This window comes from Mytilus trossulus, chromosome 9 (assembly GCF_036588685.1).
Source record: "Mytilus trossulus isolate FHL-02 chromosome 9, PNRI_Mtr1.1.1.hap1, whole genome shotgun sequence".
In the NCBI taxonomy this organism is placed as follows: Eukaryota; Metazoa; Mollusca; class Bivalvia; order Mytilida; family Mytilidae; genus Mytilus; species Mytilus trossulus.
In genome coordinates, this window is record NC_086381.1 from 4954900 (window position 1) to 4980905 (window position 26006).

The 26006-nt window shown below is 33.2% G+C and overlaps 1 protein-coding gene across 1 annotated transcript in view; it reads right to left on the minus strand.

Moving 5' to 3' along the window:
- The window catches only part of LOC134683618 (uncharacterized), a 35497-nt gene extending 12692 nt beyond the window's left edge, over nt 1-22805 (minus strand). The window contains exons 1-6 of the mRNA XM_063542929.1: nt 22763-22805; nt 15177-15488; nt 11188-11460; nt 7063-7161; nt 4206-4271; nt 3623-3724 (exon numbers count right to left, since the gene is read on the minus strand). Of these exons, the coding sequence (XP_063398999.1) occupies nt 3623-3724; nt 4206-4271; nt 7063-7161; nt 11188-11460; nt 15177-15450 (814 nt within the window). The 5' untranslated portion in view covers nt 15451-15488; nt 22763-22805. The remainder of the gene's footprint in view (nt 1-3622; nt 3725-4205; nt 4272-7062; nt 7162-11187; nt 11461-15176; nt 15489-22762) is intronic.
- Between the last annotated feature and the right edge of the window lie 3201 nt (nt 22806-26006).

Consider the following 26006-nt stretch of genomic DNA (forward strand, 5'->3'; position numbering starts at 1 on the left):
TGGGGTTCGTGTTGTTTATTCTTTAGTTTTCTATGTTGTGTCATGTGTACTATTGTTTTTCTGTTTGTCTTTTTCATTTTTAGCCATGGCGTTGTCAGTTTGTTTTAGATTTACGAGTTTGACTGTCCCTTTGGTATCTTTCGTCCCTCTTTTATAATATAGTACATTAATGTGAAAAAATAATTTGCAACAACTGTTAAGCCTCGGTCACACCTTACCGGATAGCACGAACGGACGACTAACGGATTAAAATAAAAGTTGTCCGTTGACAAAATTGTTATCCGTTGGGAGTCCGTTGATGTACTGACCGAATAAAATAAACGTGTAGCGGATGCATAACGAACATGCAACGTACGTACCGGACAGAACGGTTGTCATACGTACATCCAATGGATAAGTACCGCATAAAACGGACAGCTAACGAAAGCGAAACGGATAAAACAGATGAACATGATAAACGGAAAAATTATAGGCGACAATAAAAGAACATAAAATATTCAAAAATTTTCTGTTTAACTGGTTATAAATTGGTCTTCAAAAATGCCGCCAAAGGGCATTGTCTGGCCTGAATAATGGCTGCTTGATTTTGAAGACGTGCCCTTACTCTAAGATCGATTAGGAAGAATAAGAATTCATGAATCTTTTGAAATCTGACATACCAATAATTGACATTTCTGACGCGAAATATTCAATTGGCATTTATCCGTTTCAGATCCGTTCATTATCCCTTATATTCGTTATACGTCCAGTAGAAGTCCGTTTCTCACTTGTTCAACATCCGTTTTATCCGTTAAACGTCCGGTAGAAGTCCGTTGGTGAATGTATCTTCCAGACCTCCAACGGATGTATAACGGACTCGTAACGGATACATAAACAAGTACCGTACAAATAAGACGCCTACCGGACGTTCAACGGACTCGTAACGGATACATAAACAAGTACCGTACAAAAAAGACGCCTACCGGACGTTCAACGGACTCGTAACGGATACATAAACAAGTACCGTACAAACAAGACGCCTACCGGACGTTCAACGGACATTTCATCCGTTTGACATCTGTTCAAAGTTTTGAACATGCTCAAAAATTTCCACCGGACAGAATGAACGTCGCTAAACGGACATGCAACGGATATGGACGGACGTCCAGCGGACATAAGCGGATTGAAAAAAAAATATCCGTTAGGCATCCGTTGGAGCTATCCATTAATCCTTGGTAACACCTTACTGGATAAGACGAACGGACGCCTAACGGATGAAAATAAATGCTTTTGTTGACAAAGTTGTTAACCGTTGGGAGTCCGTTGATGTACTGAAAAAAAACCCGGCCACTTGACGAATGCATAACGGAAATGCAACGAAAATGCAATGTACGAGAAAAGAAAACGTACCGGAAAGAACGGATGTCAAACGTACATCCAACGGACGAATACCGCAGAAAACGGACACATAACAGAAGCGTACAGGATCAAACGGATGAACAAGATATACGGAAAATTTAAAAGCGACATTAAAAAAACATGTTAATCGCATACATATTGTCATATTTAATTTTTTTCTTCTGTAATTGCTTTTGGTTTGTTCTTCAAAATGCCGCCAAAGGGCAGTGTCTGGCCTGAATAAGAGCTGCTTGGTTGTGAAGACGTGCCCTTACTCTAAGATCGATTCTGAATAATAAGAATTCATGAACCTTAAGAAATCTAATTGGTATTTCTGACGAGAAATTTTCAATAGGCATTTATCCGTTTCAGATCCGGACCTTCAACGGACATTTCATCCGTTGGACGTCCGTTTAAAGTTTTGAACGTGCTCAAAATTTTCCACCAGACAGAACGGACGTCGACGGATAAAACGTACGCTTATCGGACATGCAACGGATATTGACGAACGTCTAACGGATAAGAACGGACGTCTACCGGACATGAACGGATTGAAAAAAAAGTTATCCGTTAGGCATCCATTCGAGCTATTCGTTAAGGTGTGACAGAGGCTTTAAGGTGTGACAAAGGCTTTTAGGTGTGACCGAGGCTAGTTTATTAGTTTTAAAATATCTATTCACAATTATGTCAAAAAAAAGTTGAAAACACACACTAAATTTGCATAAATCTTTGCTTTCCTCTACAGAAAGCATACTGCTAAAAGAGGGATGACAATTAAATCCAGATGTATTTAAAACTTGTTTCTAGTATGGGCGATTGCTTTATGATATAAGAATTCCTGAAAAAAAGGTCATCTGCAACAAAAATGAACATCTTATATTTATTAGATTGTAACTGAACCAACATGTTTGAATCAAATACAAAATAATCACTGAGCATCAAGAAAAAAACACACCCAAAAAAACAGGTTGGAACTGAGGTCCATCTCCGCCTAGAAGCAGATCCCGATTCATCTGCTGCATAACGATACTGTTGTCAGGTCATTAGAGATTATATATTTTGGCTTTAATATTGACTCACTTATAGGGTCTGTGCATCGGAACTAAACATATTTATTTAAAAAAAACAGTTGTTGGCATGACACGGGTTATTTTCTTTTTATATTTTTTTTTTGAAAGTATGATATTAAACCCCTAACGGGAGGGATTGTGCCTGATTTTCATATGATGAAGACATAATCTTTTATACGGTTTAATTAAGGTCTGGAGATCAGTTAACTGTAAGAAGTCTGTTGTTATTTATGTATTATTGTCATTTTGTTTATTTTCTTTTGTAACATCTTCTGACATCGGACTTGGACTTCTCTTGACTTGCATTTTAATGTGCGTATTGTTATGTGTTTACTTTTCTACATTGGCTAGAGGTAAAGAGGAAGGGTTGAGATATCATAAACATATTTAACCCCGTCGCAATGTTGCGCCTATCCTAAGTCAGAAGCCACAGGCCTTTGTTAGTCTTGTATGATTTTAGTTTTTTGTGTATATTTCGGAGTTTAGAGTGTGACGTCCATTATCACTGAACTAGTATTCATATTTTTAAGGGGCCAACTGAAGGACGCCTCCTGGTGCGCGAGTTTCTCGCTACATTGGAGACCCATTGGGTGCCTTCGGTTGTTGTCAGCTCTATGGTTGGGTCGGTTTTCTCTTTGATACATTCCACATTTCCTTTCTTAATTTGCGTATATAATTATAAACCTGATATCTTTACTGTTACTTATTTTTTTACTCCAAAAAGGTTTAGTAAAAGATTCTAGATGGTTTAAATGAGGTACCTTATGCTTAAACACCTTTAATCTCAGACTGTACATCAATGGCACCTCCTCAAGCCAAAATTCAGAAATCAGTTAAATACGACAAAATTTTAATGAAACCAAATTTTTGTTTCTTGTGATTTCTATTAACCAAGAGCGAGCTTCAGTCATGTTTGATATAATGCGATGAATGCCCAATTAAGAGAGTGATGTGCATGTTTATGATAGGTAACTGCAAAATAGCTTATCAAGTCAGTTGTTTAAGTTGTAAAGCAGTTTTGACAAAATGATTGAAAACAAAGCTAAACGCACGACTTTCAATGAACTGCTGAAAAGTAAAAAAAATATAGTAAGACATCAGAGTTCTCCTATGGATCTTGTCTCGCAATTGCAAAAAATCTTCTGTCCAAGAACTATATTTCTAGTGGTACTTACTGGCTCGTCGTTTATGATATAGATGAACAAATATCACTGCAAATACAGAAAACACGCCACACGCTATTATTATTGAAATCACCTCAAGTGCTTGTAGACCACCTAAAAAAAAACAATGAAAAGAAGTGTGATTATAGACATAACAAAAAGGTCAGTAACATTTCACAAGTCCAAAAGAATCTGACGACGAATTTTTCAAGCGAAGACGAAAGAAAAACGTGTTCCCATTAAACATAATCAAAAAGAAAAGACCCGACTACTAGGAATACCACTAACATAAACAGAACTGACAACAGGTACTAAAGGAGAGTAAGATGATAAAAGGTGATGTTATAGATTCTGATTTTTGCAGTTAAACTGTCATTATTTATTTCTCAATATTTATCGATAGGTATTTTCCTTTAAACTGGTGAATTCTATTGCAAAACCACATGATAGAAACTGAAATACAAAATAATAAATAAACAGAGTGTAGCAGAGGATTAATAATATATTGAACAGAGCCGCTTCAAGTTTTCAAATTGTTTAGATCTATAATTCTGTATGGCATTACATTTTTGATATTTTCTTAAGCATATTTTACCTTCAGAATCCGTAGCAATGTCATCAGATGTTTTAGCAACCGGTGTTGTGATTGTTGGATGTTCTTCTGTAAGAAAAAAATTTTCAAACTGTTGTGAAATTTGTTGGAAAAAGCAAGTTTATTTTGCCAACATTGTTTTATTTGAGTCAAAGCATACCAAAATCATCTGCGAAATGACTGATCGAATTGCCATTGGTATTGATTATTGACTTTGATTTTCGTTGTTTATCTATGTTCGATATGAAAATAGGTTCTGTTGGGAAATTTATTGGACAGTTGAATGCTTCTGCTACATAAATATGGGCTGTTTTTGACAATACAATGCCCACATATCGGGTTGTAGCACCATTAAGTCATGCTAAATTACTGAAATCTTCAAAATTCTATCATTTTAGTTAAATTTTAGACCGTTTCGCTGTAAAAGGAAAGTGGTCGCATTCGTGTTCATTCTTAATATTGACATGTAAGTTGTATTTTATGATAATACATAACATATTTAAAGGTTGTGGATGAACATGGATGCGGCAACTTTCATTTTTGACAAAAAAACATCTGAAAAGTGACGTTTGTATGCATATTTGAGAGATTTTTCATATTTGAGCTTGATTCGGGTCGTTTTGAATGACCAAATCAGTTAAAATCTTTCACTTACACTAATTGAATCAAGTGAAATAGACACTTAAGTGCATATACATATGATGAAGACTTAATCTTTCAATCAGTTTAATTGGAGTCTGGAGATGGCATGTCAGTAAACTGCTAGTAGTATGTTAATATTTATGTATTATTGTCATTTTCTTTTTTTTCTTTTGTTACATCTTCTGACATCGGACTCGGACTTCTCTTTGGCTGAATTTTTACTTTTCTACATTGGCTAAAGAAAAAGGGGGAAGGGTTGGGATCTCATTAACATGTGTAACCTCGGTGCGATTTTGCGACTGTACTAGTATACATATTTTTTAAGGGGCCAGCTGAAGGACGCCTATGGGTGCGGGAGTTTCTCGCTTCTCAATTTAATAACATGAGAGGTTTGACTAGTCAGTGCATAGAACCTCATTGGATGTCAAGCGATTTGTCAGCTATTGTTATCACATACAATTGTCTCTTTTAAATCAATTTACGAGATTTACAAATATCGGTAACTACTGACGCTCTTTTATTTAATTTCCAGTGAACCTTCCCAGTAAATCTTCCCAGTAAACCTTTGTAAAAGCGCATGATTTTAAATAAAACAACTTTCACTTAACAACATAGAAGTGAGCAATTATATATCACCGTACAACTACAACGTTTAACAATGAATAAAACTCATATCGCACAGCACTATTTAAAGGCCCCAAAATAAAAAAAATAAAAATAATGGAAACATGAAAACAAACGGTCTGATTGATTAGTTTACCAAATAAACGAGAAAAAACAAATATGATAAACAGCAACAATCAATATCAACTGAAATCATTCTTCTGACTTTGGAAAGGCGCATACATAATTTGGTGGATTAAAATATGTTTGCAGTCAATCCATTACCTGCAACATATGTGTAATAGCACAACAGGGAACACATTTTACCTATCAGTTGAAAGGGCATTACTCAGCAGACCAATTCAAAGCACAAAAGATAACAAACAAAGACACACTAGACACTTATTGCATATCTGAGAATACTCGCAATACTAAAGCAAGTTCAAAGCTTGTAAGAAATAGTAAAAATTATTGCATCTCAAACTATATGCTACCATTAGAATAGTAATATAGTGACAAATTTAAAAGACAATGCAATTAGTTTGTTTAATACAACTTGATCAATTTCAAGCGGCAAAAGAAAAGCGCAATTTGTCTAAACTTTTATCTTAAACACTCAACTGAAAAATTTGAAAGACAGGCATAATAAACAAAAAATAAGAGGAGTAGTTAAACAAAAACGAATATACAGAAAATTATTTAATTCTTTTAAAATACATGGGTAGTTATTTTTTTAAGAAATTCTTAACCTTTGACTATTCTCGTTGGCCCCATACAACATCGTCTTATATCTATCAACCGGAATATTAGAAATAAATATTTTAACAATTATATGTCACAACCAAAGCGCCTATAACTGTATTGTGGGAAGTAAGAACAGCTTAATTACAACGATAAAGTTTAACTTAAGTTATCACGATGTTATGGGATTACGTTGCACTCTTGAACCGGTCATGTCAACCGAAACATATTCAACAAGTGTTTGTCGTACTTTTGATTGATAAATGAAGTGGTATGAGTGCTTTATATGTATTTATCTCGACCTCGTAACGATCACTTTATTTTAAATAAGAAACCAGAAGATTGTACTTATTGTAAAAGAATCTGGCAACAACTGTACATTTGCGAGAGCTAAGAAGACCAGACAAACATACACATGGATACACGGAGGGCTTTACAGGAGAAGGTGCATACGCCTTATATTTCTATATTCGCTGCAAAGCATTGCACGGAGGCAACTTGCATTTGGTGAAATGTACACAACAATTACTTTGAATTTAAGTTTGAAGAGGTCAATTTGAGGTTTTCATATTAAAATTAACCGATGGTAAAATGTAATAAATATTTAATAGACTATACAAGAAGTTTCAATTAAAAACAATAGGATATGAGGGATTCGCTTAAACAGCATTTTTTTCAGATTGGATGAGTCAATAACTTGCCATGCATGTCCACACAAAGGTAAAACGCAAGAATCGACTAATTTACAAACCAGACGACATCCCTGAGACAACGAAAACATGTTTATTGTTTGTGAAGATTAATACAAGTTGAATCGGTCTTAACTATCTTAATTAATAATGGTAAAATTATGGTCATGTAATCGTATTCTTACCTTGTTCTATTATAATTTTCTTATTAGAGTTTATAGTTTCGTTCCACATCTTATCGCCAGCTTTTATTGTCACTGTAGATTTATTCATTTGGTGAAATTCTGCAAAAAAAAATCAATGTACACATACAAAACAGTCAGGCAGTTAAGATACAATTTTGAACACTTGTTATATCTAAATCTACACTTTTTGAGAAATCTCTAAATCCTTTGTTCACCTTGAACGTAACAATGCATATTTATGTACCAATCAACTGAAGATTACGCTTAGTAAGTTGCAAGATGTGATATGATTGCAAATCATATCACTTATTTCTTAACACAACAAAACGTGGGTATAAGCAACTATTGGTCGACTTTATGCAAATCCTATATCGCGTACTTAACTAATAGATCCCTTCCATGAACCATGAACTGAGGGAATTGCATTTACTCTTCTAAGAGAAAGACTGTATATTCACAGTGTAAGCGTTTCAAAAGAGCTACAAATTCAAACCTGCAATGCGAATCAAAATTTGTCATAATGTTTAACGATCCTGACATGAACGTTTTTAAAGCATTAAAACAATTACCATACGAACTGTTCCATGGCAAAACAACGAACAAAAGCAAAAATGACAGATAAACCTACATACATAATGTGGTGGAGATCAATAAGGTGGGAAGTGTTTAACCTTTTTCCATTTTTGTACCAGATCAACATATGAACTGACAAATATTTGGAAAGAGGTAGGTTTATAAACAAAATAACAATAGAAGCAAAATATTTATTCAAAATTACTCGCATTTGCTATAAAATGAACCCCGTCTACCAACATTTTAACGGCAATCGATATACATCGACATACATTAACCAAGATAATGTAAAGACCTGATGCACCACTATGCATTGCATACCTTTAAGTAGCAAAAGGATTCAGGATCATTCAAACGTCGATTACGTCATAGATATGCATACACATAAATGTGTAGATTGTTTTCACTAATAAAAGAAATGTAAGTACCGATAAAGAAATATAAAAATAAAAAAATGCAGTCTTTCAAATATGACTTATAGAAAAGTTTTTAATACTCATAAATAAATTCATTGAATGTACCATTAATTTTCTGTAATAGATTGGATGTGATATTCCGTTTTATAGTAAGGTTCGATTTACATCAATAACATTTTTAGGTTAATTATGGAAACGAAACCCTTTACTTTACAATTCGTCAGTTTTTATAAAAGAAAATAAAATATAACTAGTCTGATAATGATAGAAGAAACAACACTTAGTTACTATAGGTTATCAAAAATAAAAAATGAGGAGAATCCCTACCGAAGCTAGCTATGATAAACTCATCGTTTTCCTCCCCAGGGGCAAAACAAAGATATCTTTCATTGGAATCTAAAATATCACTGCAGACACGGATTTAGTGAATGAGTAGAAGCAATATTTAAAACGCAAGGAGAGGTAAATAGAACATATGTTTAACTATGATTGCTTCCAGCAGCTTCAATCTAATTTTGATGGAGAGTTAGCTCATTGACAATCTTACCATATTTCCCTATTTCTATATATTGAAAAAAAGTTAAGGAAAAATGGTTTCTTTTGTCGTATTCATTAGTATAGAGATTGCCGTGAAGAACTTAAATATTCAAATCGTTAAAAAAAACGACAATTACAGCTATTTTAATTAGTTGTTTTGTGCAGTAAAACAAGACAATTCAAGCTATTCCTAAGGGAAACTACCCATTAGATTAACAAAAACATTATTGATTGTGTTTTTTTTTAATACAACTCAATTCAGATGCTGATTTTGTCAAGTTACACTTTGATGTTTATAACAATATAGGAACTAGTCTACCGTTATAGTTTTTAATTCAGTGCCTGTATGTTTATTAACGACATAAAAAAGGACCAAAAGTGCAGGCTTATGCATTTGTTGCTAAACTTAACTACCGAAATGTACATTTATTTTGACAATCAATAATCATACTAATATTATTATTTAATTCATTACAGATCTCGTAAGCATGTTATTTTTCTACTTTTTTAAAAATTTATATGATTACAAATATTTCCTACCGTAATTTCCTGCAAAGAGGATTGCTGTTCACAAGTTAGCTATATAACCAAGCGTGCAAAGTGAAAGTGGTGAAGTTGAAATCATTACCGCGTGAAGATGATGCCAGTTTGAGTTGGTTAACTGTTTTGGAATAATCGTTTCGCAAATGATAGCAAATATGTTTCAATTAATTGTTGACACTACAGTTTCCTCCAATGTTACCTACCGAATTAGATTTATTATCGCCCCTTTTATATAAGTTGCACAAGGAGACCGAAGATATCAAAGGGTCATTATAAACTTATAAGTCGATGAAAAACTGACAACACAATGGTTAGAAACGAAAAACGATGGAAGGACAATTAAGGTACAAAACTCTATCTACAAATGTAAATACTGGGCAAGCTAAACCCTTATGAAAAGCCGAGGATGCACTCGTTTACTCCAGTCAGATACCTGTGGCACCCATTGGGTTGCTTATAATTTTTTTGTCGATATATTCAAATGGCCTAAAAAATAAAGAAAGAAAAAAGTCATGAATTGGAGTTTAAAATGCTATGCATTATTTAGGTTTAACTTTCCTTGAACTGGACAAAACAGCACTTAGAAAAAAAGAATTGTCGGCCTTTTGAGATGGCATAATGTGTGTTAGAAACGCTGTTTACGATTTCATTCTACTACTTTTAAAGCTACTTACATATTATTTTAAGCATCCAGGATCTTAGCAAAAATCATTATAAATGTAACCTAACCATAAATGTTATCGTTAAGACGTAATGCACGATGAGTTTAGAACCATGGATGAAACAGCGCTTGTTGGATACAACTGATTCACATAAACTTGTTTTAGATTTAGACGACAATTACTATTCTTATTTAGATTATGACTTGACATTCTTCGAACATCAATGACGTATAGGTATTGTCTTTTGCGTTCAAATCCAGCAATGCAACTCAATCGAAATTGAGGTATAATAACAAGACATATATAAAAGACTTTTATAGAAGTATCTAAACTATGATCTCATATTATCCCGATATGTGCTGAATTGATCTGCATACCCTTCCGGAGCATGTGAAGTCATCCTATATTATGTTAAGGGTTCGTGTGGGTAATTATCTGTTCTGTTTAACTGTTTTTCTGTAATTTTCTGTTTTTGTACTGTTGTTTGTCTTGTCGTAGTGTTTTTTTACCATGACATTGCAATTTTGTTTTAGATTTATGAGTTTTGATAACCCTTTGTTGTCATTCGTTAATCAATGATTTTTTTGGCTTTACTATTGATCCATTTAAAGGGTCGTAACATCGGAAATAAACAGATTTATTCTAAAACCAATTGTCGGCATGGTACGGGTTATGTTCTTCTATTATATTTCATGATGGTGTGATACTTTACCCATAACGATATGATGAAGACATACTGTTCAAATCAGTTTATATGAAGTATGGAGCTGGCATGTCAGTAACTGCTAGTAGTCATTTGTTAATTTATGTATACATGTCGTCTTGTTTAGTTTCTTTTGTTACATATTCTGACATCGGACTCTTTTTTTGAATTGAGTTCAATTGTGCGTATTGCTGTGTGTTTGATTTTTCTACATTTGCTTGAGGTAAAGAGGAGGATTCAGATTTTTAAACAAAACCTGTTGAACCCCGCCGCATGTTTGCGCCTGTCCTTAACGCAGGAGCTTTTGACCTTTGTTAGTTTTGTTTGTTTTTTTTAAATTTTAGCTCATTTGTTTATTTGTTAGTTTAGTATGACGCCCGTTTTTACTGAACTAGTGCACATTTTGTATTAGGAGTCGGCTGATGTACGAATCCGGGTAGAAGATTTTTTTGATGTATTAAAGACCTATTTGAGGTCTTCGTCTGTTTTCTGCTCTTTTGTCGGGTTGTTGTTGCTTTGACACTTTCCCTATTTCCGTTCTCAATTTGTTGCATACAATTTAAATTTTGATAAAATACAATCTTGCTAATGTTGTAGTTACCTTTTCCATCGAAAAACAAGGATGCAGTAATTAAAAATTTTGCGTGTGTATAAGTATCACTGAACAACATATCGCAGGAATAAATTATACCATTGCTATCGGTATCGTACAGTGAAACACGTATATATATATTTCTGGTGCAGTTACATTCGTCTGGATGGCATACACCTTTTCCGTGAGTACATGTGTCATTATCATTTATAAATGTTAAACTATCTACGGAGATTTTATCTTCAAGGAATTCTACGTTAGAACCGTATGGTTCTGTACATGAAAAACAACTAATTATAGTTCTTGGATTGTCTTTCTCATTACGATATTTGCCTGTGATGTGAACCTCGAGCTCCGTTGAATCAATTATACCTACAAGGAAAATAAGCTCAACGATAATTATATGTCAAAACGTAAGTATAACTACTATAATTAATATGTATAGTTCTTAAATTTCATTATGATAAATGTATATTAAAAAAGACATAATACGTTTCATTCAAAAATCAGTTTGATAAAAGTTAATTTTGTTAGAACAATGAACGAACAACGCATAAAGAGTGACTTGTCCTCGCCGTAACAAATTGTGAAACATAGCAAACTTGGAAATAACAGATCGATTTTCCCTAATCAAAAGAGCATAACGGAATTGTTATTTATTATATATTTATGTTTATAACTTCTTATTTGAACAATTTCCCAAACATACACTTGATTTAAAGTTTCAGTTTTTATAATTTTGTTTTATCAAAGTAGATTACTTCATTTTAATATTGTAAAAAAGACAAAAACAGTCTGACAATGATGCAATCTCGAAAATTGAATAAAACAACAAAGCAGAGTGACAAAAAAGACTTGGTAGGATAGCGTAGTAGTCTAAACAGAACTTTATCACGCTTAACATGATAACTGAACAAAGAAATAACACGATAAGTGCCGTATGCAATGCAGGAAATGCTTAACTTTCCGGAGAACCTGATTTCGCTCCCGGTTTTTAGTGGAGTTGGTGTTGTTTCTTATTTAATATTTATAACTGTTGATTTAAATGTCGTTTGTTTTTTTGAGTCTTTGTTTACTCCTTGATTTTGATTGTTATTGTCTTTAGATATATAGTATTTATACGTAAAAAAATAATTTTGAAAGCATAAGAAGGACGAAACCCATAATGTAGTAAATATTTCAAGATTCAATAACAATAGAAAACGTAAAGGTGATATCAAACAACTTTTCTAAAAGTATTTTGGCTTGTTTAAAATAAATTTTGAAATGAGATTTGAAATTATTTTGACTAATAGACAAAACTATACAAATTTCATTTTTTTTAACCAAACACTATGCACTATGTCTGAAAAAAATCATTGGATACATAGCAGTTTGGAAAACGCTTATTTTTATCCTTGATATGTTAATATTTCCCTAACGATAGATCAAGTTTAGCTGATTTAACAAAGTTGTATACTACCTGAAAATAACATGTAGTTTTAAAAACAAAAATCAAAATCAAATAAGTTGATTGGCGCCGTTTATGCCCGCTTCACACTGTCCCAATTTTATATACGATGAACACCCGTATGCGAAAATTGTAAATTCGTACGAAATTGGTCCCGATATCGTTAAAATACCAAAAAATGACCGAAGCAAGTACGAAGAATAACGAAGTCTATACGATGGTGCCGAAATTATATACGATAGCAAAGATGGACATACAGAGGTTAACCGAAGACGGGCATTTAAGCTTAATATCTCAGCCGAAGCCTACACGATGGATCACAAAGGCTACGCGATGGATTACGAAGGCTACACGATGGATTACGATGATGGCTCGATGGCCATACGATGTCTAAAAGACGTCGTGTACAACTCACGATGCATTTAAATCAAATGCCGAAGTCATCACGCGTTTTAAATTGTTTGATCAATATTGAATATATATTATATTGTACATTTCATTTCTGGTTTAATCAGAATAACGAAGAAAAAGTTGGTTTCACTATATACGTGTAGTTTCAGTGTTGGTGTACGAGGCGCGTTTATGATTTTCATTATGTTACTTGATATGAAAAATTAACAAAATATAATATTTTACTTGTAAAAGTAAATCCTGAGCCTGTAAAAGCTGCTCTTCTTGTTCCATTTGAATTAATAGAAACAACGCTGTCGCCTTTCTTGTTCTCATAGAATCATATGATATGAACTCCATGTTTTGTGCACGTCTTTCTTAACTGTTGTATTAGACTGACCAGTGCATATCGCGCATGGCACTTTAAATGTATTTTAGCGCGAAAATTAATTTACATTTAGCTGGATTTATTGCCGTCGTGGTTCCATCTTGTGGCCTTCGTACTTTTATTCGATGGCAAAACGACGGGATAACGAGGTCTTCACGAAATTGAAGACCTTTGGGTAGCTTCGTGATTCATTCGTGTAGACATCGTAATGCCAAAACTGCCCGATGAAAACATGAATGCAATTACGATGTTCGAAGATGCATTCACGTTGGTGCGGATTATGTTACGAACTCAATACGAACCCACAACATCGGACACACCTTCGGGGATATTTTAACATGTTAAAAAATTTAGAACCCGTCCCGAAGTTGTCCCCGAAGTTGTCCCCGAAGGATAGAAAAAGTGGTCGATGGTTCTACGATTGTTAAAGATGGCACTACGAATAGCCCGATCTGGATACGATCAGTCCCGATTTTGTAATTTCCATAATCGTGATTCAATCCGCGTAAAAATCCGGACAATGTGACGCGGGCATTAATATGTTAAATTTTGATCTTGATGAATACAACACTTTTTAAGTTTTAACATAGGTTTTCACAATTAATTTTGAAAACTCTCAACCTAAAGAGGCAAGAGTAAACACGTAATTTAAGTCAATATCTGTACCAGGGACGGGTCCATAAAATTGATAATGGTGAAGATTTTAAAAAGAGGGGTACAGCAGTCAAGACTGTGTTATACATTTTAGAAACACTATAAAAAGCAAAATATGCCAACATTGAAAAAAACAAACCAAAAGGCATATACTCAAAGGGCATAAACAAAACTGAAAGACATGACCGAAGCACAATAGTAAAATGTCAAATGTGTAAAGACCAAGCCACGCCATAAGGATATAAGCAAATCATGGATTAAATAGTTAAGGTTCGTAGTTTACAATGAAAAATAAAAAAAACAACATGCCACAACATAATAAACAACGTCAGCACCTTAACTACATATACTTCAAGACCATCTTGTATCCTGTGGGGCGTTGATAAGGGATTCAATATATGTTTTGTTTTACTGAACTACTTTAATTTTGCAATTTTGAAACGACAAACCGTTACCCTTCACCAAGACTTTAACAATTCATACACAAACGGCAATACCGTGGTCAAAACAAAATAGAAAAGAAACGATATGTGGTATCAATTCTTGACAAAAATTATTAAATGGACACATAATCAGTACATGGACACAAAACAAAGACAAAGGATTAGCAAACATTTTGACACTAAGGGTCACTGAGACATACGTTAGATTTCGTGGTAGGAAAAAAAAACGTAAGTATAGGGCAAATAAAGCAGTAGATTCATAGTCTTAAAGACAACAATAATTTCAAATAAAACATAGAACACATATTTTCAACTACCACACTCAGATGAGATTAAAACAGCCAGGATGGTGAAAGTAAGTAATTCATGACCCAATAGTGAATGCATTTCTGTTCATTTCTGCTTATATAGTTATTCAAAGTTTGTGATAAAGACAAAGACAGCTATTCAGATATAAAGGGCAAGGTGACATACAAAGGAAGATCAAATCATAACGTTTGTCATAGATCATAGATGAAGTTGTCGCTATCTGTCAATTAAATTAAAAGGGGAGTTATAAGAAACAGATATTCTAGTAGTCAGCAAAACATAGACATTTAAACAGTTGAGTGACAGGACATGATAAGAAATGATATAAACGGTTAAATTAATTAGTTTGGCTAGATTCCTCCTCTTTTTTTGACATTCATAATTGTTTGTTTCAGACTATAAAACAAGTTTGGTAAGCAGAATGTACTTTTAATACTCATGTTGTAAGGTTTACCTTTTGCTAAAGAAACATATGTTTTACTTTTCATAACGTCTTGTAAGCAAACCCATTCACCATTCATATCTTTTGTCAATCCGTCCGTTGTAAACTTAACATATTTCAATGAGTAATATGTCACAATCGATTGGTTTCTGGAGACTGGTATGCAGTGTTGGATATTTCTTTCGAACGTACATTGCGCATACATTTGCCCATGGCTATCAATTAAGGAAACTGGGTGAGAAAAATCTGAAACTCTGCAGATGAGCTCCAATCTGTCTTGCTGCATATTCCATTTCAAGCATTGAAGATTTCTTTCAGATGTGCCTGCAATATAAAAACTAAATAAAAAAGGCTAATTGACATTTTCCACAACTCTCGACAACTACTTATGACACCTACAGTTTACAGGTAAAATGGAGGGGACGTTTAACGACAAAAACGTCTGACTATTATGACGTATACAAATTCGATTTGGCGGTTATTCAAGTATATAGCTACCAAAGATATATATGTAAGTACGTCTGAGTCAGTGACAACTCTATAACAGATTTATCCATCGGATCACCAGCAATGATGGTGATACATGGCTGTGTAGATTATGAAAATACAACTCGTCTAAACATCAAACCAACAATGTTAGATCTGTAAATTTGCTTCAGTGCAGGCGATTTGGTGTCACGATATCACAGTAGCATGGGTTCGAATCCCGGCGAGGGAAGAACCAAAAATTTGCAAAAGCAAATTTACAGATCTAACATTGTTGGGTTGATGTTTAGACGAGTTGTATATACATTATGTACACAGCCATGTATCACCATCATTGATGGCGATCCGATGGATACATCTGTTGTAGGGTTGTAAGTATGTAAGTACGTCTGAGTCAGTGACAACTCTACAACAGATTTATCCATCGGATCACCAGCAATGATGGTGATACATGGCTGTGTAGATTATGTATATACAACTCGTCTAAACATCAACCCAACAATGTTAGATCTGTAAATTTGCTTTCGCAAATGTTTTGTTCTTCCCTCGCCGGGATTCGAATCCATGCTACTGAGATATCGTGACACCGATTCGCCTTCACTGCAGCCGTCCCGCTAGACCACACGACCACCTGGGCCTCACAAAATTATTTTCTGTGTTTGTATCTTGCATTAATTTGTAGGATCCTTTACTATAGATCATTGAGCTTATCTGTAACAATAACATCTCCATGCCTTATCTATAATGTACAGTAGTACGCCGCTAGATTAAAACTGAAGAGGAAAGGTAACACCCGGCCACGGCAAGCTTTATTTTTGTGAAACCCAGGTGGTCGTGTAGTTTAGCGGGACAGCTGCAGTGCAGACGATTTGGTGTCACGATATCTCAGTAGCATGGGGGAAAGCAAATTTACAGATCTTACATTGTTGGGTTGATGTTTAGACGAGTTATATATATATATATATATATATATATATATATGGGTACTTTTTCTAAAAATGAGGGTACTTTTTATATGGCCTTCCAAATACCGTTTCAATCCCTAACATCACTGAAGAGACATTTATTGTCGAAATCCTGATCTGGTGTACTAAAAATATTGACACCTCATGGTTGTGGCATTACATCTTGGGCACAAGTTTATTGCTTTCTGTTTAGTATTAAATTTATATTAAGATCCATTTTGTTACATCTTGTGATCAATTTCATTTGGCAATCGCCAATGGCAGTCAGCAGGGTTAAAGAACATTAGTTGTTCGTTCTGTTTGTGAAATGCGTTTTGTTTAAATATACTTTTTCCCTTTTTTGGTCTTTTGGAAAAAAATAAAATCACAAAAATACTGAACTTGGAGGAAAATCAATTCGGAAAGTCCATAATCACATGGCAAAATCAAATAACAAAACGCATCAAAAACGAATGGACAAGAACTGTCATATTCCTGACTTGGTACAGGCATTTTCAAATGTAGAAAATGTTGTTTGTGCTGTTTTTAGACCCTTCTACAACGAAATTTCTTTTACATGCACACGTATAAAAATTGCGGTTTTTATCCAAAGCAATCATAGGTTTGAACGCGGTTTTCAATTTAGACTCGTTCATATATATCAAATGCGTTTTGTTTAAATTTACTTTTTCACCTTTTTGGTCTTTTGGAAAATGTTGTTTGTGCTGTTACAACTCGTCTAAACATCAACCAAACAATGTTAGATCTGTAAATTTGCTTTCGCACCAATATATATATATATATATATATATATACAACTCGTCTAAACATCAACCCAACAATGTTAGATCTGTAAATTTGCTTCAGTGCAGGCGATTTGGTGTCACGATATCACAGTAGCATGGGTTCGAATCCCGGCGAGGGAAGAACCAAAAATTTGCGAAAGCAAATTTACAGATCTAACATTGTTGGGTTGATGTTTAGACGAGTTGTATATACATTATGTACACAGCCATGTATCACCATCATTGATGGCGATCCGATGGATACATCTGTTGTAGGGTTGTCACTGACCCAGACGTACTTATGAATATAATTATTTTCTGTGACTATATCTTACATTAATTTGTAGGATCCTTTACTATAGATAATTTAGCTGATCTGTAACAATAACATATTCATGCCTTATATATCATGTACTGTAGTACGCCGCTAGATTAAAACTGACATGGAAAGGTAACATATGGCCACCGAAAGCTCTTTTAATTTGAGAGCCCAGGTGGTCGTGTGGTCTAGCGGGACGGCTGCAGTGCAGGCGATTTGGTGTCACGATATCACAGTAGCATGGGTTCGAATCCCGGCGAGGGAAGAACCAAAAATTTGCGAAAGCAAATTTACAGATCTAACATTGTTGGGTTGATGTTTAGACGAGTTATATATATATAAAGGAAACAAATTATTCTCTATCTGTATTTACACGCCATTTCACGTTGAATTGAGTAAAGAAATTACTGCAATCATTTCGCATCATAATCAGCTTTATCTTCACATATATGATTATGCCGCATTCCAATAACGATACATGTGTATATGCATAATTTGTCTGAGAATTTATTAGAAATATGAAACATAATTACTGGACTGTCTGTCCGTGTATTACACACTTGTAAACACGGTCGAGTTTGTGTTTTTCAAACGATTAAAACCGTACCTGATGTATATATTCAAATTCGGGAGGGGTAACAAAGTTCGAAGGAAAAGATCACATTGCTATTTTTTATCAACGAAGTACTACGCCGCTTCAAGATACCATTTTTAAGTTGTGTATTCCTTCATGAATAGGGAGGGTATTTAATTGAATTCTCGTTCCAATGTATCATTACTTAAGCAAAACATACCTGCGTATGGAATTTATAATTCAAGACGCTAGTTACTATAGATCTTTGTCATTGCAAATTCTTTTTGGACAGTGTCAATCAGGGGTTGGGAGTCCAATGACTTAGGTTATCCCTCATTTAATTATACGGTAAACCTCACGAAATGATTGACCAATATAATTGCCCATGTTTTTAAAACAAGATACGTTGTCCATTAAACGTACAGTCATGATTTTTCAGTTTTCGATAAACAAAAACCTCTGAGTTTTTTTACCAGAAGTGGGAATGGCTTAGCAATGGATTTTAATGTGGTCCGTGTTGATAAAGTATTGTTGGTTAAATTGTTTCTGTTTCTCTTTTTCGTGACAAAGCTTTGCCGGATTTATATTTTTTTTCGTACTTATATTTCTTTCTAAATGTCGTCTATGACAATACATGAGGGAGTTTTTCCCTAATAACAAAAGATAAACCCCGTCACAAGTTGTGTGCGCCTGAATCAAGTCCTGAGAATGTACGGCCTTCACACGGTTGATATTTTAGTTAATGATGTCACATTTTGACTTTATGCTTCGCTTTTATATTTTATTCCTTTTAAGTTGATCAGAGATCGCAGTTTTTTTTTTGTTTGTACCGTAAAAATAATCCTTTTCTTCATTCTGAAATCCATGTCATTTGGACTCATTTTAATTGATATTTTTGAGACTACCCTCACAAGTTACCTGTCGTAGTCGTGCTCAACTGTAGGTGTAGACAATTGCTGAAAAGGTCTTATACGAAACATAAAGTCAAACTATAAAGTCAGACAACATAAAACATACCATAAGAATCACAAAGGAAAAACGTTTAAAAAACTGGGGCTTAAAAGGAATGCAGGGGTAATTATGTTGTTGTTCTTCAAACAGTAATTTCGTTTGACATTCTGCATCAAAGTGCTATGATATATATTTATGTTGTAACATATGTTCTATATCCTTTTTTCCTTTCCAAAACATATATTTTTTCAACTGGAAAGGATATTACAAGAGTTAAAAAAAAAATTAAAATCACAAAAATACTGAATAATTCAAAACGGACAGTCCCTAATCAAATGACAAAATCAAAAGATAAAACACATCAAACGAATGGACAACACCAGTCATATTTCTTACTTGGTTCAGGCATTTTCTTATGAAGAAAATGATGGATTGAACCTGGTTTTATAGCGCTAAACCTCTCGCTTGTATAATATAGAGACGCAAATAAAATCGCTTTCACTATATCATAATCTCTATAAAAAGGATACGATAATATGCAAATAACAATATTGTTCTATATGAATATGTATTGATCTTTACCTCAACAATATTGTAATTTAGTAAAGAATATTACCCGATCAGAGGTTATTTTTTTTAACATATTGGACACTCTGTTACAAAGTTGACTGTTAGAGACTTTGATCTTGCTTAAACATTGTTTAAAATGTAAAAAAAAAAGATGAACAAGCAAGCAAATACAATCTTTTGTTACGATTTTTGTCAATTATTATGTTGATTAACTGTATTTACATAATCCTACATGTTGGCTTCTTTTAAACAGTTGATCAACATAAAAAAAGACAAAAATAAAGTACAGATGAAGGTTAACAACATGTATTGCTACATGTACCTGAAAATAGTTGTCAAAGGTACCAGGACTCTAATTTAGTACGCCAGACGCGCGTTGCGTCTACATAAGACTTATCAGTGACGCTTATATCAAAATATTTATAAAGCCAAACAAGTACAAAGTTGAACAAAACAGTGTATCCGATCATGCTTTTTGTATATTTTCCTGAATACCGTCACATGCGTTTGTTGTCTCAAAATGGAAAAAGAAGATGAAAGTATATTTTAATTGTAAAACAAAACGAAGAATGTGATGTCATAATTGTTGATTGATTTGTTTCAAACTTTGGATAAAATCAATTGTGTATTCAGATATGTTTGATTTCAGTGCGGACACCAAAGAGGATGTAGCAGCTACTAATGGCAAATTTTATATAATATATCATGCGATTTAACATTTAGTCCTATTCTGTATATTTTTATTTATTCTAGGTTTTACGTCTTATCAGGTGAATGTGAAAAACAAACGAAAAATATGCGAAGACAGGTTCTCGTTGAACCATAACTAGTACATCGCAGTCAATTTCATTTCAAATATAACACTATAAGATATAATGACAAAACACACAAGAAGAGATACATATAACTAGTGTGCACTCAATTTCAATTTGGTAGTTGTTCATCGAAAAATCCCGTCTCATAGTGTTTCAATGAATTTTAAGTGAGTTATGAACCAACTATTATAACTTTTATTTGTGAAAAAAAATTGATTAAGCAATATCTTATACATGAAATGACTGCAGATTAATGAATCAATCAGACCTAGTCACCTACAATACATGATAAATACGTATTCGTAATTGTACCGTGTGATAGTATGACGAATGTATCGGTCACAAAAAATTATCTCGACTCGCTGGTTGTCTTGCAAAAAGTAAATGAACTCCGAGGAAAAATTCAATCCGAAAGTCCCTAATCAAATGGCACCATCAAATAACAAAACACATCATTGTTAAATCAAACAGTACCACCTGAATGTTCCCCTTTTCTGATTTTTATGCAAGATAACCTCGGTCATCAAAATTTATTTTTACTCGTTGGTTGTCCTTCAAGAGACAGATCATTGTTTTACCAAAAAATACCACCTTAACCTTTTTTCTGCAAGATTGTGTCGTTTTTTTATTCGTTCATTTGCTTATTGATGTCACTTGTGTTATTTTTCATTTCCCTGAAGCTCTAATGAAACAACATTTTGTCTCCCGATTTCGTTTTTTATATAACGCTTTCTATATTTTCATTCAAAACAAATACCTGTGTTTCTGTGCTAACGTAAAATTATTGCATTATATCAAATTTACCTCTGATATTTAAACGGAAATGTAGTGCCTAAAACTGTTTTGCGCAAGAATTAGATTTGGGAGAAACATATGTTGTTATTATTTTAATGTTATATATAGTGATACGTTTTGTATTATTATTATTTAAATGAGGGGCCAAATATACCAGAAGGACGGTCAAACTCATACATTGAAAATGAACCAACAATGCCATTTGTAAAAAGGAAAAAGACAAACAGACAAGTAACAGAACCCAAGACACAATATAGAAAACTAAAGACTGAGCAACACGAACTACACCCAAAACTGGGGATGATCTCAAATGCTCCTGAATGGTTAAATGAAAAGTTCAATCCCTTAATGTACTGATATGAAAAGTAATATTTTGGAATTGTTTAAAAATAATATAGCTTTTGATGTAAAAAAAACGAGGCTATTTTTTTTTCGAAAATGAAATTACATCATGTACAGTAAAGTAACAAACACAAAACTTACAATGAACATTATGAACCGATATAGTGCTGTATGTGAAGACTAAACATGAAGAAAAAGGGCGTGAAATTAGTTTTGGCAAGCTGAAAATCAATTTTAGATGAATCTTTTTGAGTGACGAAATTGCTGTATGGGACGGTGACTAAAATAAAATGTTTTCATTTAATTGTCATTTGTCATTCCGTTGTATTTTTTTCACATAAAGATTAAACACTGGAAATTAATTTAAGTTCTTGAACTATTATTTACCTGTAAGAATCAATTATGCTACCTTTAGCTTCCTAAATTTTTCAAGAAAGAGAAGTATTATTCTTAAAAAGATATTGGACAATTTCAGGTTACATAAGGGTTTCATACAAGTAACTGATAGTCCAATCACTGAAAGAAAGAATGGTTATTACAATAGAATGACATCGCAACAATGTATTGATTTAAGATCATTACTATTTTAAAATGAATGCTGAATTGATGTCTGTGTTCAGGTAAAGATTATACAGTACGCTGGTATGGAAGGGATACATATACAATATTAGGACAATGAAAGAAAAATATAAACTGTTTTGTATGAGGCTGAGAAACTGGGGAAGGGCAAGGTTCTACCGGTCCCTTCCACATTTTTGCGCACAAAAAAAGGTTTTTGTATGACATTAACCTAAGATTGTTTTTATATTGATAGGTTATTAAATCAAAACACAATTGTCAATTTTATTTTCATCCCTAAATGAACTCCTGATTGTGGAGAAAGTGTTTCATGATGAAATTGACATTATACAATATATGGCTATGTTACTCTATTTAGGAAATAAACTAGTTGCAATATAAACTGTAATACAATGTTATCAATACAATTATTTAGATTATTTTGTTTAAAGTACATACCTGAGCAGGTTATCAATATGAACAGTGAATGTAATATGTACCATAACATACCTAGAAAACAAAGATACAATATATAAATGTGCTATGACTAAAACTAAAATATTTCAATATAGTAATAAAAGGTTCACCAGTGCATACAAAAAAAGGTATGGTGTGATTGCCAGTGGCGATGAGACAAATTTCTCAGCAACAGACCACATGAATTTTAAATGAGCTGTGATTTTTTTTTCGGTGTTGTTTTTATACGCCCGGGACGGGACGTATTATGGTATACCGTTGTCCGTTCGTCCGTCTGTCGTCCACACTTCGGACAATAACTCAAAAACACTTTCACCAATTTCCATGAAACTTAAGTGAATTGTTTATATCTATTGACGTAAGCTCCCTTTTGTTTTTTTTTAATTTCAGATTTTAGGTTTTGGATTTATGGGGCTTTATTCATAAGAAAAGGGGGGATTTTCAACACTTCGGACAATAACTCAAAAAGGCTTTCACCAATGTCCATGAAACCTTGGTGAATTGTTTATATCTATTGACGTAAGCTCCCTTTTTTTTTTTTTTAAATTTCAGATTTTAAGTTGATTTATTGGGCTTTATTCATAAAAAAGGGGGGATTTTCAACACTTCGAACAATAACTCAAAAAGGCTTTCACCCATGTCCATGAAACTTTGGTGAATTGTGTATATCTATTGACGTAAGCTCCCTTTCGTTTTATTTTTATTTCAGATTTTAAGTTTTGGATTTATGGGGCTTTATTCATAAAAAAAGGGGGATTTTTAACACTTCGGACAAAAACTCAAAAAGGCTTTCACCAATGTCCATGAAACTTTGGTGAATTGTTTATATCTATTAATGTAAGCTCCCTTTCAATTTTTATAAATTTCAGATTTTAAGTTTTGGATTTATGGGGCTTTATTCATAAAAAAGGGGGATTTTTAACACTTCGGACAATAACTCAAAAAGGCTTTCACTAATGTCTATGAAACTTTGGTGAATTGTTTATATCTATTCATGTAACAAATAATATTTAATAAAATCTGAGGAAAACATAAAATTTGTAAATTCTTTAGTTCAATTTAAAACATTAAATTTCTTGTAGACAACAAACTTAGTTAAATTTGAGTTAGCCTTAATAGTGCCAATTTGTTTGTGCATTTTTATTAATTATTGGGGGGGGGGGGGGGGTATTTGACAGGGCTCACACTATTTCCAGTTGATCATATAAATTCATTAAAAGACGAGTTTAAAGAGCAACGGGCGTATCATGCGCTAAAGCGCAGCCCTTTATTTGTAAAACTGTTTGTTTGCCCTTTCTTGATGTCATGATGTTATATAGTTTTTGTCTTCTTTCAAATATAGCATAGTTCCTTGTTTTGTTACTGAAATCCTAATTTACAGGAAATGTTAAATCACAAAAATACTGAACTCAGAGGAAAATCAAATCGTAAAGTCCCTAATCACATGGCAAAATCAATGACACAACACTTAAAAAAGGAATGGACAAGAACTGTCATATTCCTGACTTGGTCCTGGCATTTTCAAATGTAGAAAATGGTTGATTAAACATGATTTTATAACTAGCTAAACCTCTCACTTTGTTGACGGTCTATCAAATATCGTTATATTTACAATGAACTAAACAGCCATTAAAATTTAAAAAAATCAAAATATGGGTACAGCAGTCATTGGTGTTCAAAATTATGGTAAAATTTGACATTTTGTTTTGTTGAAGAAATCATTAAGGCTTATGTGAATGTAAAATGTCAAATTTAAATCTGAAATTTGAATCTGATTTTTCCTAGGAATGACAAAGGAAATGCATTTGTTCATGTTGTTAGAGGATTTCAGAAAAGAAATAGAGATAACCACTTATTTTATATAAATGTTTGTCAAAGGTTGCTGGATGTGGTAAGAAGTAACGACAGTTTTAATAGATGATATGTTAAATTTTTTTAACGAAGTTAGACTATAAATTTTGCAAAACAAATTAAAGACGATTAACGGACAAACATGTCCATAAAACTTTCAATTGAAAACTAAACAATAAGTAATCCAATTTCTTAAAAAAACACCCCGAATGAACAAGACGGGGTCGGGAGAGGTAAGAAAATTTTGCTTCTCTTGTTGACCAGATTTGTTACTGTTAGTTGGTATACATTATGGAACCAGTCTGATTTAGTTATGTAACAATCAACAAAAAGAGAAAGAGATTTTTTATACGATATGATAAAAATGAATATTCTAGATCACCTGTAAACAGTCTATGGAAGGTGCGATAAGATAAAAACTTTTCTTATATCAATGAGCGATATTGTCTTATATCAACGAGTTGCATTGTGGGAAATTTCAGACGAATTTTAGCATTTGTACGAAGAAAGGCAGATTTCTCGTTGTAAACTAATGATTATTTTCTTAAAACAGGGTAACATTTAACACGACATACGTCTGGTGTATAATTTTCATGAGTTATTTTATGTAATAACAAGCAAGGTGTATTTAAACGAAAAAAATGAATTATTAAATAAATGAAACATAAATGCACGATTTATCATTTGTAAATGTACACATTCAATAAATATCATGTAGCCAATTCAGAAGAATGCAATTGAGATGAATTCAATTGTTTGCTACGCCAAAATCACCTATAAGTCAACGATACTGCTATATTTTAAAATATCAATGCGATATTTGTCTTATATCATAGCGATGATTTTTTAATATCAAAAATTTATGAATGCGATACTTTTCTAAAATAACTGCTATAGTTTTCTAATATAAATTGAATACGATGACACGTCACAATGCATGTCAAGAAAACTGCAAACATAAGTCACAAACTTTGATCATGACCGGTTTAATGTTTTAGGACCAATATCACTAAAATGTCGTAACTGTAACACAATTAACGCTTACATGAACTTATCATTTCAAAAATGTTTCTTGACGCTATTGATAGTTGAAAGTGTTAATAATCTGTTCAGTCTATTGTGTTCAATCACATTGTTTAACCGACTAACTAACATGTTTAACCCCGCAACATTATTTATGTATGTGCCTGTCCGAAGTCAGGAGCCTGTAATTCAGTTGTTGTCGTTTGTTTATGTGTTACATATTTGTTTTTCGTTCAAATTTTTGTTTTAATTTATTAAGGCCGTTAGTTAGTTTGAATTGTTTTACATTGTCTTATCGGGCCTTATATAGCTGACTATGCGGTATGGGCTTTGCTCGTTGTTAAATTTTCGA